Source organism: Medicago truncatula, chromosome 5, assembly GCF_003473485.1.
Source record: "Medicago truncatula cultivar Jemalong A17 chromosome 5, MtrunA17r5.0-ANR, whole genome shotgun sequence".
Taxonomy (NCBI): domain Eukaryota; kingdom Viridiplantae; phylum Streptophyta; class Magnoliopsida; order Fabales; family Fabaceae; genus Medicago; species Medicago truncatula.
Window position 1 is genome coordinate 31263654 of NC_053046.1, and position 18887 is coordinate 31282540.

The 18887-nt window shown below is 31.8% G+C and overlaps 2 protein-coding genes across 2 annotated transcripts; both read left to right on the top strand.

The window, feature by feature from the left end:
- Positions 1-1764: 1764 nt before the first annotated feature.
- Positions 1765-7237, top strand: LOC11407080 (cytochrome P450 CYP736A12). The gene is made up of 3 exons (XM_024783502.2): positions 1765-2194; positions 4648-5002; positions 6051-7237. Exons 1-3 carry the CDS (start codon positions 1851-1853, stop codon positions 6891-6893), a joined length of 1542 nt encoding a protein of 513 aa, XP_024639270.1. The 5' UTR covers positions 1765-1850; the 3' UTR covers positions 6894-7237.
- Positions 7238-15311: 8074 nt separating this feature from the next.
- Positions 15312-18437, top strand: LOC11407079 (cytochrome P450 CYP736A12). Its single transcript, XM_003615622.4, has 2 exons — positions 15312-16106; positions 17318-18437. The coding sequence occupies exons 1-2, from the start codon at positions 15417-15419 to the stop codon at positions 18158-18160; spliced, it is 1533 nt and encodes a 510-aa protein (XP_003615670.1). The 5' UTR covers positions 15312-15416; the 3' UTR covers positions 18161-18437.
- Positions 18438-18887: the final 450 nt, after the last annotated feature.

Below are 18887 nucleotides of genomic sequence, written 5' to 3' on the forward strand. Positions count from 1 at the left end.
AACTTTTTTTAAAATTTAGATCGATTAATAACTTGTCTTTGCGTCTGATTTGCAGTAGGGAAGAGGGGTATGTTATTCATATTATGCATAGTTGTCCAATGACAGTTTTGGCTTGGAACCACTTTGTAGATAATAAATGGAAGCTTGTTTCTAATAGGAATTTGTTTTACAGAATTGAGATGAACTTTTATATTGGGTAAGCTTCGGAGTGTGCGGTTATGGTGCTTAAGGAACCATTTCCATAGTAAAATGGTTTTGACATAATTGGGTTGAGATTTATACAGGGTGCTGGAAACCATTAAGTACATCTAATAGTTTTTGAGTATAACTCACAAAAACCATTTCTAAATTTATGCAGGATCGTAAGGATTTCTTTATGCACCATAACCACGCCAGCTTTAAAGTCATTTGTTATTTATTGTTGAGGTGAAGAGATAATTTAGTGCAGTCCTCTTCATGCTCTACTTGGGATTTGAATAAACTATCAATTAATTCTTAATTATGACTCCATCTTCAACTTAGTCTTTTTTTTTTCTTTTTTTTTGAGAGAGTCTTCAACTTGTTCTTAAACTATATAAATTTAGTCTTTAACATATACTCATTTCTGTCCTTATTATAAAAAGAAAAACACTTGATCAAAAAAATAAAAATAAAAAGAAAAACAAAAAAAATATCAAAACCAATGCAATCATTATTTAATGTAACTTTTTTGATATTTTTACAAATATACTCTAATAAAAAATTATAAAACATTAAATACACTCATTAATATTAAAAATATAAACATTAAATAAAGGAGTATTAAAACTTTTTAAACAATAAATACACCTTAAAATTTGCCAAAAAAAACTACATTTTAAAAGTTGTGACGTTTTCTTATAAATATAACCATTTAAAAAAAAATTATAATAAGAATAAGAGGGAGTATAAAATATATGTCAGTTTAGTCTTTACTCGTAGAATTTTCATTTACTTTAAGTATTGTTATGAAATTAATCTAAAGTATGGCAAGATATTGTGCAACATCGAAGAGTAGAGAGAAAATGATACAGGGAGAACAAAAGAGTATATTGTATTGCTTTTCAAGTGTGTTTTCACACTAAAATACGAGTATTATTTATAGGATACAATCTGAGCAAGTGAATGATCAAAGTAATTAAGGACCAGTAACCATCCCTTCACTTATAGGACTTATAGGAATGTGGAAGATTAAGGATGGACATCCACTAAGTTAATTATTCATAACACTCCCCCTTGGATGTCTATCATGATATGCATCGTTAAAACCTCACTAAACAAAACCCCGTTGAAAAAAAATTCTAGCAAAAGTTCTTAAATTCACTTGATAGTGAAATATGAAACTCCCTGAAGGATTTCATATGAAAGATGTGTTACAATTTATATATATGGCTCACTTGATAGTGAAATATGAAACTCCCTATAAGATTTCATATTTCACTATGAAAAAGTTCTTGAATTCACTTCTGGTGAATATATCTGTAAAGAATATATGTCTTTTAAAAATAAATGGTAGACATTTACCCATTCCTTCTTTGAACTTTCAAGATATCATTGGTATATTATTACCTAAAGTAATATTAAAAACACTCTCTTTTGAACACTCTCTAATACTTAGATTTAAATCATTGTGGGTGGGACATCCCAACAAAGTGGTGGGATATCCCGTCATCCATCTCAACCATCCCTCATACCATGCAGTCATGGGCATCCAGTCATCCACTTATACAAAATGGTGGGACATCCAGTCATCCACAAACACACCACTCGTTTAGAGATGATACCGGTTCTTATAGCCCTCACTCCTCACTCTTGGTACTTGAATTGTAGACATGTCTTCAGCAACAATAATAACTACATTACTTTATTTCCTTCTCTTCACTTTCACATGCTTTTTATTCAAACACTTCTTACATCCAAAACAAAAAAACATAAACCATAAAAAGCCACCAGGTCCACCAACACTACCAATAATTGGAAACCTTCACCTATTAGGTAAACTTCCACATAGAACACTTCAATCACTCTCCAAAAAATATGGTCCAATCATGTCCTTACAACTTGGTCAAGTTCCAACAATTATAATTTCTTCTTCAAAAGCTGCAGAATCATTCCTCAAAACTCACGACATCAAATTTGCAAGCCGGCCAAAGATTCAAGGAACTGAACTCATAACATATTGATGTGATCCTAAAAATTATCTCTCTTGACAAGAATAATAAAGTCATTGTGGAATAAAAGAACCAAATTAATTTTGGGTTCAAAGTTTTATTTTCGTAGGTCATGATATGTCTGTCTTGTTTTGGCTATATCTGGAGCTCTGGATGTCCGTTTGAGGTGATCTTTAACTCGTTGGAAAGCTTACGAAATTCTCTACATTTCATCTATTTGATTCAAGATCAAATTCGGAATATTTAATGGTGTAAAATGAGTTGTAAGTTGAAAACGTGGTTAAAGTGTGTAAGCTGAAGAATTAAAGGTGTTTGTGGAATTGTAACGTCTAGAAATAATTAGCCTTCACAAATCAATGTGCAAATGAATATGTAACCTCCTCATGCATTGATTAGCCACCAGCTTAGAGAGTCATTTTGTAACATTTTATTTGCATTAATCAGCCACCAAAACATTATTGTAATTAGTGGTTGCATTTCCTTTCATTTTCTAAGAGTTTTAGAGTCAAAATCATCATGTAATAAGCTCATATAAATAGAGCACGAAAATGATATGAAAAAGAAGTTGAATATTATAGAATTTTACACATATGTGTATTGAGAGCTTTGTCTCTTGTGGTTCTGGATTGAACCAACCTTGATCTTATCAAGAAATCATATTTCTTGTGGCGATCCTCGCATCCATAGACTTATCACTTTCTTGGATTAGAAAGTGTGGCGTCCCTGTCTATCCATTACATTTCTTCATTTTTTAGTCTTTTCATCATTTCCACCAACAATATTCATAATTCACTTCCGACGGCTCCGTGACATTCATCATTTGGTAATCAGAGCTTAGGTTCAAATCAGGTGTTTTCTATCCTTTTAATTTATTTGATTTTTGTTGTTCTACATCAAAGTTTGAAAAAAAAAAATGTCTCAAGAAATCCAAGCTTCAATAGAATATTTTGATAAAGTATGGAGAGAGAAAATGCTTGAGGATATCAAGAGGAGATCAAGTCATTCTTCTCCTCTTAAAGAGTTACAAAGAAATAGGAGAGAGAAAATGATGGCAATAATTGATAGAGGAATGGCTGATATCTCTAAAATACTAGAGGAAAATCTCTTTCAAATCCAAAATCATTATATAGAGCCTAAAATAGATATTGAAGAAAAAGAGAGTCTCATTGTAAAGGAAACTCACGAAGAAGAATGTGAAAAGGAAAGAGAAGAGACAAAAGAAAGTGACGAAAAACAAGTAGAGGAAAAAGGAGAAGAAAAGGAGAATGAGAAGGAAAAGGAAGAGAAAAATGTTAGGAAGTTTTGGCCTACTATTACATTAGTACCTTCTTCTAAGTTGGTTTGTGTTTTTAAATGTTGGGATTCTTCTTCTAATATTATTCAATTGCCTAACATTTCTTTATGTCATGAAGGAAACAAAGAGAATGAAGAAACTTTTTCTCAACAAGTGGAAGAAAATTATGAGATTTGGAACGATGATCATGTCCATAAATCAAAAGTGGATGAAAAGAAAACTAATTCTTCCAATAAAAGTGAAGAGCTCTCTAAAGTTAAAGTTACATGTGATGGATTCCATAGATTTATTTTTGACCCAGGAGGTATTCAAGCTATAAATTCGAGGTCGAATTCTCTTGAAGAGGGAGAGTATGATGTGATCCTAAAAATTATCTCTCTTGACAAGAATAATAAAGTCATTGTGGAATAAAAGAACCAAATTAATTTTGGGTTCAAAGTTTTATTTTCGTAGGTCATGATATGTCTGTCTTGTTTTGGCTATATCTGGAGCTCTGGATGTCCGTTTGAGGTGATCTTTAACTCGTTGGAAAGCTTACGAAATTCTCTACATTTCATCTATTTGATTCAAGATCAAATTCGGAATATTTAATGGTGTAAAATGAGTTGTAAGTTGAAAACGTGGTTAAAGTGTGTAAGCTGAAGAATTAAAGGTGTTTGTGGAATTGTAACGTCTAGAAATAATTAGCCTTCACAAATCAATGTGCAAATGAATATGTAACCTCCTCATGCATTGATTAGCCACCAGCTTAGAGAGTCATTTTGTAACATTTTATTTGCATTAATCAGCCACCAAAACATTATTGTAATTAGTGGTTGCATTTCCTTTCATTTTCTAAGAGTTTTAGAGTCAAAATCATCATGTAATAAGCTCATATAAATAGAGCACGAAAATGATATGAAAAAGAAGTTGAATATTATAGAATTTTACACATATGTGTATTGAGAGCTTTGTCTCTTGTGGTTCTGGATTGAACCAACCTTGATCTTATCAAGAAATCATATTTCTTGTGGTGATCCTCGCATCCATAGACTTATCACTTTCTTGGATTAGAAAGTGTGGCGTCCCTGTCTATCCATTACATTTCTTCATTTTTTAGTCTTTTCATCATTTCCACCAACAATATTCATAATTCACTTCCGACGGCTCCGTGACATTCATCACATATGGTTCCAAAGGGTTGGCTTTTTCTAAGTATGGTCCTTATTGGCGTAGTGTGAGGAAACTTTGCACTTTAAAACTTCTTAGTGCTTCAAAAGTTGAGATGTTTGGTTCTATTAGGAAGGAAAAGTTGGATGTTTTGATTAAGTCATTGGAGAAAGCTGCTTTGGTGAGTGAGGTTGTGAATGTTAGTGAGGTTGTAGAGAATCTTATTGAGGATATTGTGTATAAGATGATATTGGGTCGGAGCAAGTATGATCAATTTGACTTAAAGAGGGTGGTTCAAGACGTATTGGCTTTGGTTGGAGCTTTTAATCTGGCTGATTATGTTCCTTGGCTAGGTGTATTTGATCTTCAGGTAATTTTTTCAAGTATAAAATCAAAAATAAAGGATTAAATATCGAATGTGCAATTTTAGTCATGATCTTTTTAATTGTACGACTTTGTTCTGTAAATATTGTTGTGAGATATTAGTCTCCACTTTTAATCCTAAGCATCATCAAACATCATGGTTGTTTGTAATTGAAAAGAGAATGGTAAATTGCATGACACTAGCCATCATGAATAATTATGATGTACGAATCAAGGGTACTTCTGGTTGGTGTTAGAGGGAGAGGGGGTCTTTAGAGGCCATGGTCTGGTCCCTCCTATATTTTTAATAATTTTTTTATTTATATACTATAATTAAACTATATTATAATATTTCATAAAATATATTAGGCTATAGTCCCCTCAATTGATTTAATTAAAACGTTCACCATATTATTAGATTTATTGACAACTAGTATTATTAGTTTGATATGTTATATTTTATTTTAAATTATCTCACATTGTCCTTTCCTCAACATATTTTAAATGGAATAAAACACAATGATATAGCGTTGCAAAATAAAAGGTGATTACAATTATTACCTTTTTTGATAGTAAATGGATGGATAAATAAATGTTAAAGACGAGTTAATGTTATGCTTATATGCATTTGTATATATTTTGACTATAAATTTAGATCTTTACGAATAATATTAATATTTTATTTAATTATAATAAATAAATTAATATATGTGTAGTGGTGTCAATGTCCTAAGTTATTTACATTAATAGTGTTGACGTGTCAGGTGTTCGAGTCAAAGTCCATGCTTCATAGATTAAGTGGTTTGAGTTATGTAGGTTTTGATTTTGTAACATCAAGAAACTTGATTTAAATTTGACTAAGAGTTGTAAAATGAATATTAGTGTCACCGTTATTGATAATAATTTTTTTAAATGATAAATAACATTTAAATCAAAAATAAAAATCATATTTTAATTTTGTGTGTTTTCAATTTTTGTATGCTCATATGGTTCTGTTAAATTAGGTGAAAATATTAAATTAGCAATTGACATTATTAATTTAACACTTTGTATAGGGATTAACACGAGCATGCAAGGAAACGGGTAAAGCAATTGATGAGGTGTTGGAAGTTATTTTAACAGAGCATGAACAAACCACTAATGTAGACAAAAATCGCCATGAAGACTTTGTTGACATACTTCTTACATTTATGCACCAAACCATTGATCTAGAAAATGAAGAAAATCATTTCATTGATCGAACTAACATCAAGGCAATTTTACTAGACTTGACTGTGGCAGCAATTGATACATCTGCTACCGTGATTGAATGGGCTTTATCCGAACTTCTAAGACATCCAAGGGTAATGAAAATCCTTCAAGATGAGATACAAAATGAAGTAGGAAATGAAAGAATGATTGAAGAGAAAGATTTAGAGAACTTAAGTTACTTAGAGATGGTGGTTCATGAAACTTTAAGACTTTACCCTGTTGCACCCTTATTACTCCCTCGTGAATGTAGAGAGAGTGTAACAATTGATGGATATTTTATAAAGGAAAAGACTCGAGTTATAGTAAATGCATGGGCTATAGGGAGAGATTCAAATGTTTGGTCAGAAAATGCCGAAGAATTTTACCCAGAGAGATTCATTGGCAAGAAAATGAATTATCAAGGACAAGAGTTTGAATCTCTACCATTTGGTTCTGGCCGCAGACGTTGTCCTGGAATTCAATCGGGTTTAGTGACCGTTAAGTTGGTTATTGCCCAATTGGTGCATTGTTTTGATTGGGAACTTCCATATAATATCAGTCCTTCCAATTTGAATATGGAGGAGAAATTTGGACTCACTATACCAAGAGCTCAACACTTGCATGTAATACCGACTTATCGTTTGGCATGTGATGACAGGGTTGAATAGGTTCAAGAAGGACAATATTATGCTTGTATGCAATAAGTTTATTACTATATTAAAGGACAATCTTAAAACCCTCTTTTATTCTACTAACCCTCTCTCATCATGTTTTTTGTAACTTGGTTTCGAATCCGTACGCGGGTTCGCTGGATTGCGCTCATGGTGAGAGTTAGTTTGTTAGGATTGATTAGGGTAGTTTCATTTTTCTGTTTTACACGATGTATTTCCGTTTGGGTTATTTCTGGGTCAGGTGCAATGTCCCCCCAGCTCTTTACCTTTTGTTCTTTTATGTTATTTTATTTCTATTTTTGCTATAAAAAAAAAAAAAAAGTATAGTAGGTCTAATGGTATTTTTCGATGATTCTAGGGTGAAGAGAACTAGACTTGCTTTTCTACATTTGAGCACATACTTTAAATAATTTGAAGGAGCATTTATACTTTAAAATAGACTACATAAACAAAATGGATGATTTTCATACTATTTGTTAAAATTAAAAATTATTTTTCAAAACTAGATATCATAAACTTTCCAGTAAATGGTCAGTTGCTTAATTCTGACACCGTTTTCTATATTAATATAATCGATGAAGTTTATGATAAAATGCAGAAAAATGTGAGAAAATGATCAATAATTAAAGTATGCATACCATATTATTTATATTTTCATACAGGTTGCAAAATGATTTCTGTTATCAAAATATGTTTTGAGCTATGAGTTCCTTAGAAGACTAGACAAAATAAGGAACCAAGTTGTGAGCCTCCCATTTATGGGGAGGACAAGTTCCATGTCCCAGCATACTAACTTATTTAACTTAATGTTTTAATTTACTTTAAGAAGATATTTAATTGCATTTGCACCCAAAACCAATGTCTTAGTGTTCAAGAGTTTTAGAGTTTGAAATTCATAGCACTATTTAGATGATGCGATGTGAAGGTACGAACTTAATAAATAAAGACAGTGAAATGTTTGTTGTAATTTAAACCTTCAACAGGTAAGGGGACCTACTCACATGCTAAGAATAATAGATATGTTTGGTTATATATACCGTTGGTGTACACATCTGATGCGGTGTATTCTATGATTCTTGTATACACAGGTCATTAGTTTATTACTATAAATATAATAATTTTTTGTTTTAATTTCTCTAAATTTGTTTTTTGATTGTTAGTTATGAAAAATATTTTAATCACCATTTTTTTTTTAAAGAAATATGATTATAACATTTCATTAATAATAAAAGATTCAATACAATCAGGTATGTTAAAATAAACAATGAGACTAGTTAGAAACGTGACTTCTCTTACAAGCACATGAGCAACCATATTTGTTTGTCGCCTAGCAAACTCCATAGAGTTGGTAAAAGAAGAGCTGAATAGAGATCGACAAGAAGAAATAATGCATGCAAATCCAGAAATGTCGTCTCGAGTAATCTTGGAATCAGTTTCAAAATCAACATTATTTATCAAATTGCATATCACTCAACCAGTGCATAGCACTATGTAACATGAATGCTTCACCAACATCAACCGAGTAAATACATGGAAAACTGGCAACTTTTGCCAAGACAAACGCACCTTCAAAATCCCGAACACAAATGTCAATTCTAGTTTGGTTAAGATTAGATGAGAACGCAACATTGATGTTACACTTATACCTACCTGACAAAGGACGTTCCCAGCAATTGGAACCCGCGGGTCCTGTACTGCTAATTGTATCCAAAGTTGCGGCCGAATGCTCCCCACCATGAGGTTGTTGCGCTTGCTGCTGAGTTGTGGGAGCAGCTATGCTAGAGGCATTTGCAAGATGCCAATCGTTGACAAGTTCTTTGCACGCTCAACAATCGTGGCACTTACCTATATGACATCATCCCAAACTTTTAGATTACCATGCTTCCAAAGGCTCCATAATGTTGCTGCCAACCGTTGGTTTTGTTCGGAATATAATGTATCCAATAACAAAATGATAGTTTCAGTTGTTAAAGTAGTAAATTGAATAGCATGTTGAATAGCTCCCCAAATATTTGTCATATGCCATACCTGGACATGATCAAAAGAACAATAAAAATAATTAAGTGAGCAAGATCCTCATGGTTTGAGTTACAACTAACACAATGTGTAGGACATTGGATTCCTTTATCAAGGAGACGAACACGAGTCGGTAAGTAGCCCCGGCACATACGCCGCACTAAATTTTTAACTTTAGGAGGAACCTTAACCTGCAAAATTCCTGACCAAGAACCTGGACAACGAGAATGAGAAGAAACAACGGGCTCGTCCAAACAAAGCGGATAATCACTACACACAGAATAACGACTATTCTTTTCCGCTTTCCAGATTAAACGATCATCTTGGAACTAGGCAATAAGTGGCGTGTTAAAAATCTTATCAGCTATATCAACACTAAGAACCTAGCGAACTACCTCTTCATTCCAGCTCTAGTCGTATAGATTAATCAAATTATTAATGGTAACATTCTAACCAAAACGAGCTCCTATAATACTTCCATCAATACACTCTCCGTCAGATAACCAAGGGTCATTCAAAATAGAAATAGAAGAGCCGAAATCAATACTCCACCAAGCACCTCCACAAACGATAAATCGGGTGCGCAGAATGTTGTGCCACACATAGCTAGGATTGTGGCCAAGTTGTGCCATGAGATAGGTATGGAAGGGAAAATATTGTGCTTTAAAAATACAAGCGACATGAGAGTCAGGTTCCATAAGAAATTCCTAACCTTGTTTACCCAACATAGCCAAGTTGAAAGCGGGGAGGTCCTTAAAACCCATTCCCCTATGAACCTTGTGTACTAACAACTTCTCCCAACTCATACAGCTAATATTGCGTTGTGTAGTTCTACCATGACGCCACCAGAAGGAATTCATCATCTCTTCGATACTGTTAATTAACGTAATTGGTGATAAAAAAATGCTCATAACATAAAAAGGAATGACCTGCAAGACAAATTTAATCATAACCTCACGCCCTGCCTTAATTAGTTAAGCATTTACTACTCTAGGAATTAATTTTCTGCCAAACTCGATCTTTGATATAAGCAAAAGTTGCATTTCGATCCCTATACCAATCATAGATGGTAAACCAAATATTTGCCGATTCCCAATATCGCCTGAACCCGAAGAATGTTAGTAAGAGTCAGTTTGAGAAGGTCAGGAACATTTCGACTACAATAAGTTTCAGACTTAGGCAAACTAATGGCATGGCCTGAAGTTAATTCACGTTTAATCACCAATTTTAGTCCTTACTTTTAAGTCAATTCATATGTATCATTCATGTTTTTTAATGAAAATTACCAAGAATGTTTACAATATTATAAGAATCTCTTCAAAAAAAACAATAATTTAGAAAGAAAAAAAAAAGAATTATATATGTATTTGTATGTACCAAAAACATAAAAAATAAAATCATGTTTGTTAAAAAATTCTAAATTTGTTTGGAAGATATTCTTATAATTGTTGATATAAAATCTAAATCCCCATTTTTAGTTTTAAAGATAACAAACTAATTAAATTAAACTTTATTAATTCTGATTTTAATTGTTATATAACTTGTGCTCTTGAGTATCTTTTTTAAGTTAAAGGTATAAAAGCATTGTACAATTATCAAGGAAAGCAACAAGTTATGATGGAGAGATTGATCTCAAGCATTGGTTTCAAATATGGATTTAATGTTCAAATAAGGCCAAGCACGTACAGGGAAATGGAATGTTACATTTGAGGAAGCAATAAATATTTCAAGCATAAACTATATCATGACAAGGAAATATTATTTGAAGCTTACTACAAATGAACATATGAACAAAAAGAACATATTTAATGTCATGTGCAAAAATAGTTGGCATGAGAATGACCACTATATTTTCGACAACACATCAAGAGTGTAAGACAAATACAAAACTATGAACCTTTGGATATTCACTTTATGGTCACCTCACAACATGACAAGAAAGCTGCCTAGTACAAGAAAAGCCTTTTCTTTGGGCTCAAGTCTTATGGTACAGCAACAAGTGAAAAGGAAATGAGCTGTACAAAGCTCATGTCTCACGTAGCAAGCAACAAAGTACAAAGGAAAGCTTCAGCAGATTTAGAGATCGATCTCAACTTTGAAAGGAACAGTTCCATCTCAAAGGCTCCCTTGAATCTTGTGCTGCAAGAAAGGAAGAATTTAACAAGGGTTTTTCTCCTATAAATAGAAGACTCCAGCAAGTGAGAAAAACAACTTTTGAGCAAAAGAAAAAAGACAACATTCTTTAAGAATTTCTTTGTTTACAAATCACTCAAGAATCATATCTTTGTTTTGAGCAAGCAGCTCTTTTGTGTATTAAATCTTTGAAGAAGTTTAATACTTTCAAATACTATTGTAAAAGAATCTGCAAGTGTGCAGAAAGGTTGTAAAAATTCTTGCTCGTAACGGCAAGTGACTTGACCAAGTGAAGGTTGAAAGAAAGTGTTGTATAGATCAGAAAGATCTAAAAAGAAAGAAGGAATTGAGATTAAGTCATAACTCAATTACCTAGTGGAAAATCTCACAAGTATTGTGGGGACTGGACTAACCCACGTTGGGTGAACCAGGATAACTCTTTTTGTGTGATCCTTCTTCCTTATCTATTTTTATTTGCACTAATCACACACCTTCACTATATCTATTTAAAATTCCATTTAAATCACTAACGTTTTTTTGTTGAGAATTTTTAATAGGTAATTTTTATTACATCACAATTCAAACCCCCTTTCTTGTGATAATTATTTATCTTCAATAATACTTTATGAATTTCTGAAAATTTAATTAAAAAATATGAAGACTACACAAGAGTTCACTTAAAAGTAGAGATCAGAAGTATTGATGAAAATTTTAAGAAGACTAAATATTGAAGAAATTTTTAGAGGAACTAAAACTAAAAATTAATATATTTATAAGGACTAAAAACATATTTAACCATATCTTTTATTCTCTATTCAAAATATACCGTATTAGATTGCTTTCTTTAAAGATTATCGATATAAAACATAATTAAAAATTAATAATTAAATATAAGTGGTTTCATAGCCAGTAGTAATATATTCATTTTGATGTCTTAAAAAAAATATTAATAATTAAATATAAATATAAAGAGAAAAGCATTTCTTTATGATGGGAAAGAAAAAAAAATGTATCATGTGTCAAAACTCAACTCATTTTATTTTTCAACAATATTCTTCTCATATAATTGTAATGTTTATACATTTTATTTTACCATCAATATTCTTTTTTTACCGCCATGAGAATTACACCGACCAAGGAAACATGTGGTCCCCGCCCATATCGCCAAAATAACGTTGTCCATTCTTTTTTTAATGAAATACATGTAGATTTGACTTTGTATGGAGAGGTGGAGTTGTGGGACGCCTCATCTATGTTAGCTTGCTCACTACTCTCCACCTCATCCACATTCAGTCAGTCACCCACTACCTCATATGATCAACTCTATAAATATGGGGATTTCCGGCCTCCATAATTCATTCACTCCTTCTTACCAAAAAAACACTAATAACCTAAGAGCTCCTCACTGTCATCACCATGGCCAGGAGGGTCTCTACTACTGTACACAGAACAAGTACATTTTTAATTTATTTTTAGGCAAATTCTATGGTACACCTAATATATTTGAGTGTATCAGTACACTCACTCTTTAAATTAATGGTTAAATGAGTTGTATTTTGAAGAAAAATATTATTTTCTATCATTTATATTTATAATAACTAAATCTTATTCGTCAGAAGTGTTAACGAAATAAAATTAATTTTTTTTTTGAATTTTTAGCACTCATAATTGAGAATATTGATTATATTTTACGATTATATGTAAAAAAAATTATTATGATTCCTATAAACAATGAACTGATGTTTTTTCTTATGAAATATAAATATTGATAAATAGTTATTTATTTCATAAAAAACGATCGTTAATTTATAAAATTATGAAGAAAGAGTACCGGTACACCTCATTTTATGAGTGTACCGTAAAAGTTCCCTTATTTTTATTGGAAAAAGGAAATTATTAATAATGGTGACATCAATGAACATATTACAATTGTCCCACGTTGGGTTTGGACCAATATTTCATTTGTGATTACAGTAAATCTCTTTCCACAGATGTTGGACATAATATCAAATGTAATAATCAAACATATACTCTCTCCGTCCCAAAATATAAGCAAAAATAGTTTAAACCAAATACATTAACTTTTGTTGTCTAATTTTTGTTTACATTTTGGGACGGGAAGAAATACTCGTTTATAATTAGAATATTTTATTTTATATAAAAAAATGATCATTCAAATTGATTGTGTACATCCGATACAAACATAAATTCAGCATTTCTAAAAATGAAAATAAATTTAAGAATAAACTCACATCATCCAAATTAATACCATAAAACAACAACAAAAATTATAAATAATGTGACAAAATTAAAGGAATTGGAATATTCATGTATTCAAATCTGCAATTGACGACTTAATCATTTGTTGAATCAGAAATTGTTTGAAGTTGATATGTTTATCTAAGTCAAATGAACACTACACCCAGATGAAAATTCAAACAAACACTACATCAAAACGAGAAATCAAACAACGTCGCACTGAGATGACGAAATCATAAAAGAAACTTAGGAAAAATATGTACTTTATAGAAATATCTTCAAGTTCGCGCATTGTACATCTTTGTTTTTTTCCTTCAAATCTGTTAGAATATTCCTAGGCGCCGCCAAACTCTTTGTCATGTCGATAACCTTTTCTTCTCCTCCGCTTTTAGTCTACCTGCAAGAAGGTGGCCGTCTAACTTTGGCGCCAACTCATGGTTGTGCATTCCACAAAGCATTGCAATCCACCAATCTTTTGTATCCTTATCAAAGAAACCTTGCAACCTAAGCGAACATTCCCATTTCCTTGAGCCCGTGTCTTCAAGGTTTGGTTTCTTCCTCGTCTTAGGTGGCTTGTATTCACCACTGCTTTCACATTGTGTCGTCAAATATGACCTTTTTAAACTAGATTTATCTATAAAAATAGTAAATCCGGCCCTTGCCACTTGTGGCCAACCTAACCAAGTAAATCTTCTCGGTCTTTCCATCTTTTATTTGTTGTAAAAAACGAGTCGGTGTCTACTTCAATACCACGATCATTGGTAGCCATTTGTCATGGTCTGACCTCTATAATATATTGTCTACAACAATCACTATATACATGTAATTTTTTTTTTTTTAAATTCATTAAATAATTATTATATCTAATTTATTTATAAATGAGATACATTAATTATTCAATAAAACTAAAAAATTATTTTTTACTTGTATATTTAACCGACTAAGAATGGAAGGTGGATCCAGTTTTTGAGGGATGAATCCATTCATCTGCAGTGTCTACCTTTACTTCTTCAATTTAATTTCTTTGTATAGTTAGTCTTAAAAAAGTTATGTAGCGAAATAGTTCAATCTATTTGAATTAATGGTTTAAAGGAATTAAGGAGTTAAAAATCTTGGTTCAAGTCTTATAAGAAAATAAATTAACATAGGCTTAAATGCTCTTTTGGTCCCTTAACTATTTAATTGGTATCGCTTTGGTCCATTAACTAAAAAAAAGATTGTTTGAGGATTTTAAATTTTTTTTAAGTCTCGTTTTGGTCCCTTCGGTTAGGTTTCCGTTAGTTTTAATAAAAAACGTTAAGTGTGGACACATGTCACCTTGTCATTGGTTCTGAGATTTTTTTTTTACAAAAAAAATAATAATTTTTTTTGTAAAAAAAAAAAAAAAAACTCAGAGCCAATGACAAGGTGACACTTGTCCAAGAGTTAACTTTTTTTAAAACCCTAACGGAAACCTAACAGAAGGGACCAAAACGAGACTAAAAAAAAACTTAAAGTCCTCAAACAATCTTTTTTTTAGTTAAGGGACCAAAGCGATACCAATTAAATAGTTAAGGGACCAAAAGAGCATTTAAGCCAATTAACATATTTGATATTTGTCATTTTCTTTGAAGGATTGATATTTGTCATTTAAAAATACTTTCTATTAAGGAGAAAAATACTTCAATTAACATAATCATATTTTATCATATCTTCTTGAGCTTAGCTCAGTTGATAGAAACAATGTATAATATATGCAAGGTTTGAGTCAAACCTCGACCACCACAAAAAATAAATCATATTTTACCATCACGTCATTTTATTATATTAGTTTACTGTAAATATATTTTAAAAGAATTCATGAAAATCCCCTAAAAAAAGAATTCATAAATCTTCTCCTACATAATATAATATATATATTGTAAAACATGATTCAACTTATATGTAAGTTTTTGTTAACGGAAAGCGATACCAATTAAACAAATCAAAATTATTTGTTTCCACCTTTATTTAACTAATAATTATTCTATCACTTGCACGGCTGCACCATCTTCAAATCCTCAATCAAGCAACACTAATAATTCTTTATAGTTCTCATCCTTAGAACTTAGATCCAAAGAATTCACTGTAAACATGTTTTCAACAACAATAATAATTCCTTTCATTCTCTTCACTTTCACATACCTTTTATTCAAATTCTACTTACGTGAAAAACAAAACACCATAAATCATAAAAAACCACCAGGTCCACCAACACTACCAATAATAGGAAACCTTCACATGTTAGGTAAACTTCCACATAGAACACTTCAATCACTGTCCAAAAAATATGGTTCAATCATGTCCTTACAACTTGGTCAAGTTCCAACAATTGTTATTTCATCTTCAAAAGCTGCAGAATCATTCCTCAAAACTCATGACATCAATTTTGCAAGTCGGCCAAAGACTCAAGCATCTCAGCTCATTTTTTATGGTTCCAAAGGGTTGGCTTTTTCTGAGTATGGTCCTTATTGGCGTAGTGTAAAGAAACTTTGCACTTTGAAACTTCTTAGTGCTTCAAAAGTTGAGATGTTTGGTCCTATTAGGAAGAAGGAGTTGGATGTTTTGGTTAAGTCATTAGAGAAAGTTGTTTTGGTAGGTGAGGTTGTGAATGTTAGTGAGATTGTAGAGAATCTTATTGAAGATATTGTGTATAAGATGATATTGGGTAGGGGTAAGTATGAGCAATTTGATTTAAAGAAGTTGGTTCAAGAAGGAATGGCTATGCTTGGAGCTTTTAATCTGGCTGATTATGTTTCTTGGTTAGGTCCTTTTGATCTTCAGGTATGTGTGTAAAAGTTGAAGAAATTAGTTACCTATTGACTTGATTTTATTTTAAGTCTCTTAAGTATCGTAGCTGTACATTTTTCATTGGTCACTTTATTATATTGCACAGTTTTGGGTCCTTCATGTTTTTTCCTCTTATGTATTAATTGAGGGGTCCTTCAATATTTTAGTATTACAAGGGAGAAAATAGGGAAGAAAAAAAAAGAGGATCATGTAATTGAACAACACAATAACACTAGGACACAATAACACTAGGGTTACCGTCTTTTTTTTCTTCTTTCAAATATATACGTATGTGAAGAAACTAGACATTGCAAGTTTAAATTTATGTTCTAAGGTGTTCCACAAATCCTGCGTTAACTTGTAACCTCGTACAACTCGTACAAATTTACGTTTTTATGTGTCAAAAATATGTTAAGAGCATGTTTGGCCCTGCTTATTTGCCACTTATCTTTTACTTCTAAAGAGAAGTGGGGCCAAACATAATTTTGATAAAGCTCTTAATAATAGAAGTGACTTTTTTGTAAAGAAGGAAATCCAACAAAAGTGACTTTGAAAATAAGATAAAAAAATGAGCTTTGAGAGTGACTTTTCGGAGGTTATACCTGCTTTTCCTCCTTCGATTCCCGCAAGCCACTATATTTTTTATTTTATTATTATTTCTGGCAAATCGGAGGTAAATTTGATTTTTGGTGAAATTGAATGTTTGACAAGTTTGACCAAGTTAACACATGTTAAATTCGGTAAATTAGATCGAGTTTATGAGTTTACTTTTTTTTTTGGCAAACACTTTTTATATTTTTTATTTTTTATTTTTGGTCCCACTATGTAAATCTTAGAAAATCAATGTCATGACGACCATGTCCCTTAATTAATTCTAAATTTGAGTAAAAATAATGGACTACATAAAGTGACAGAAAATGGAGGGATTTGAGGATTTGTGTGTTGACTTTCACTTTAGTCTCTAGATCCATGTTACACATCCTTGTCGGCATTTAACGGTCAATTTTAACGTCAAGCACTAAACTAACCAACGGAGGTAAACATCCGGGGACCATTTTGCATTTTATCATAAGTCAAGATTATTGTAACAGTGAGGTGCAAAGTCAGAGACTAAAATGATTATTTCTTCATTTTTTTATTGTTCCAGTAAGGTATGTAAAAATATCCAATTAGTAATTGTCATTCTTAATTTAACACTTTGCTAGGGATTTACACGAACCTGCAAGAAAACCGGTAAAGCACTTGATGAGGTATTGGAGATGATAATTACAGAGCATGAACAAAGCACTAATGTAGACAAAGTTCGTCATGAAGATTTCATTGATATACTTCTCTCAATTGTGCACCAAACGGTAGATCCAGAAAATGAACAAAGTGGTGTTATTGACAGAACTAACATCAAGGCAATTTTACTAGACATGATTGTGGCAGGAATTGATACAGCCACTACCACGATTGAGTGGGCTTTATCTGAACTTTTCAGACATCCAAGAGTGATGAAAAAGCTTCAAGATGAGATACAAAATGAAGTAGGAAATAAAAGAATGGTCGAAGAGAATGATTTGAAGAAGTTGAATTACTTAGATATGGTGGTTGATGAGACATTAAGACTTTACCCTGTTGGACCCTTATTACTTCCTCGTGAATGTAGAGAAAGCATAACAATTGATGGATATTTTATAAAGGAAAAGACACGAGTTATAGTAAATGCATGGGCTATAGGGAGAGATTCAAATATTTGGTTAGAAAACGCTGATGAGTTTTATCCAGAGAGATTTAGTGATAAGAAAATGAATTATCAAGGACAGCAATTTGAATCTATACCATTTGGTTCAGGTCGTAGACGTTGTCCTGGGATTCAATTGGGTTTGGTTACGGTTAGATTTGTTGTAGCTCAATTGGTGCATTGCTTTAATTGGGAACTTCCACATAATATTAGCCCTTCCAATTTGAATATGGAAGAGAAATTTGGAGTCACTATACCAAGGGCTCAACATTTGCACGCAATACCGAGTTATCGTTTGGAATGTGATGAGAAGCTTGAATAGGTCCATAAAGGACATTATTATGCTTGTATTCAACAAGTTTATTACTAGTAAAGATGTTATAAGTTGGTCTAATGGTGCTTGAATAGAATAAGTTAATGAGTATTGCTAGTTTTTATTATATGTTAATAGCCAACATATGAATAAATTAGGAGTGAAGAAATTAGAGAAATTATCAGTTAATTGCTTATTGAATAAGTGTTTATCATACAAGTGTTTATGTATATGATCAGTTATTCCAATAATTAAAGTGATAATCCGGTCCACTATTTTCAACTAACTTGTAACTGATTTTCTTAAATTTGTCATAGAGTGCTAATTCAACCTATGACATCAGGTTCACAATGGTATGAAGAATTAGTTCACTGGTTTATGCTTGCTTTGTAATTGTTTTTAGAAATTTGAATTAATAATAGTCTCAATTTTAATTTCATAATAATCATGAGTAGAGAATAATGCCCAGTACCTTATTGTAATGATACCAAAGTTTGGGTTTGGAATCTCTCCGGTGGTCACACGAGAGTCCAGTGAAATCTTGTCCATTAAAAATTAATGTATATGAGAATTTTAAATGTTGAAAATAAAAGAGAAGACAATTAATGGTGCAGATTGTATCACTGCAGAAAACTGGAGAGATTTTCACAGGAGGAAATCCATTTCCCCAAAATTTTATTTGGATTTGTTAGTTCAAGACAACTTTTAGGTTGTGAAAGTATAAATACAGATTTTC

Excerpts from the sequence above, each read along its gene's own strand:
- LOC11407079 (XM_003615622.4), top strand. The coding sequence starts at position 15,417 with ATGTTTTCAACAACAATAATAATTCCTTTCATTCTCTTCACTTTCACA. Across the intron at positions 16,107-17,317 it reads TAGGTCCTTTTGATCTTCAG|GGATTTACACGAACCTGCAA; the intron begins GTATGTGTGTAA and ends ACACTTTGCTAG.
- LOC11407080 (XM_024783502.2), top strand. The coding sequence starts at position 1,851 with ATGTCTTCAGCAACAATAATAACTACATTACTTTATTTCCTTCTCTTC. Across the intron at positions 2,195-4,647 it reads CAAGGAACTGAACTCATAAC|ATATGGTTCCAAAGGGTTGG; the intron begins ATATTGATGTGA and ends GACATTCATCAC. Across the intron at positions 5,003-6,050 it reads TAGGTGTATTTGATCTTCAG|GGATTAACACGAGCATGCAA; the intron begins GTAATTTTTTCA and ends CACTTTGTATAG.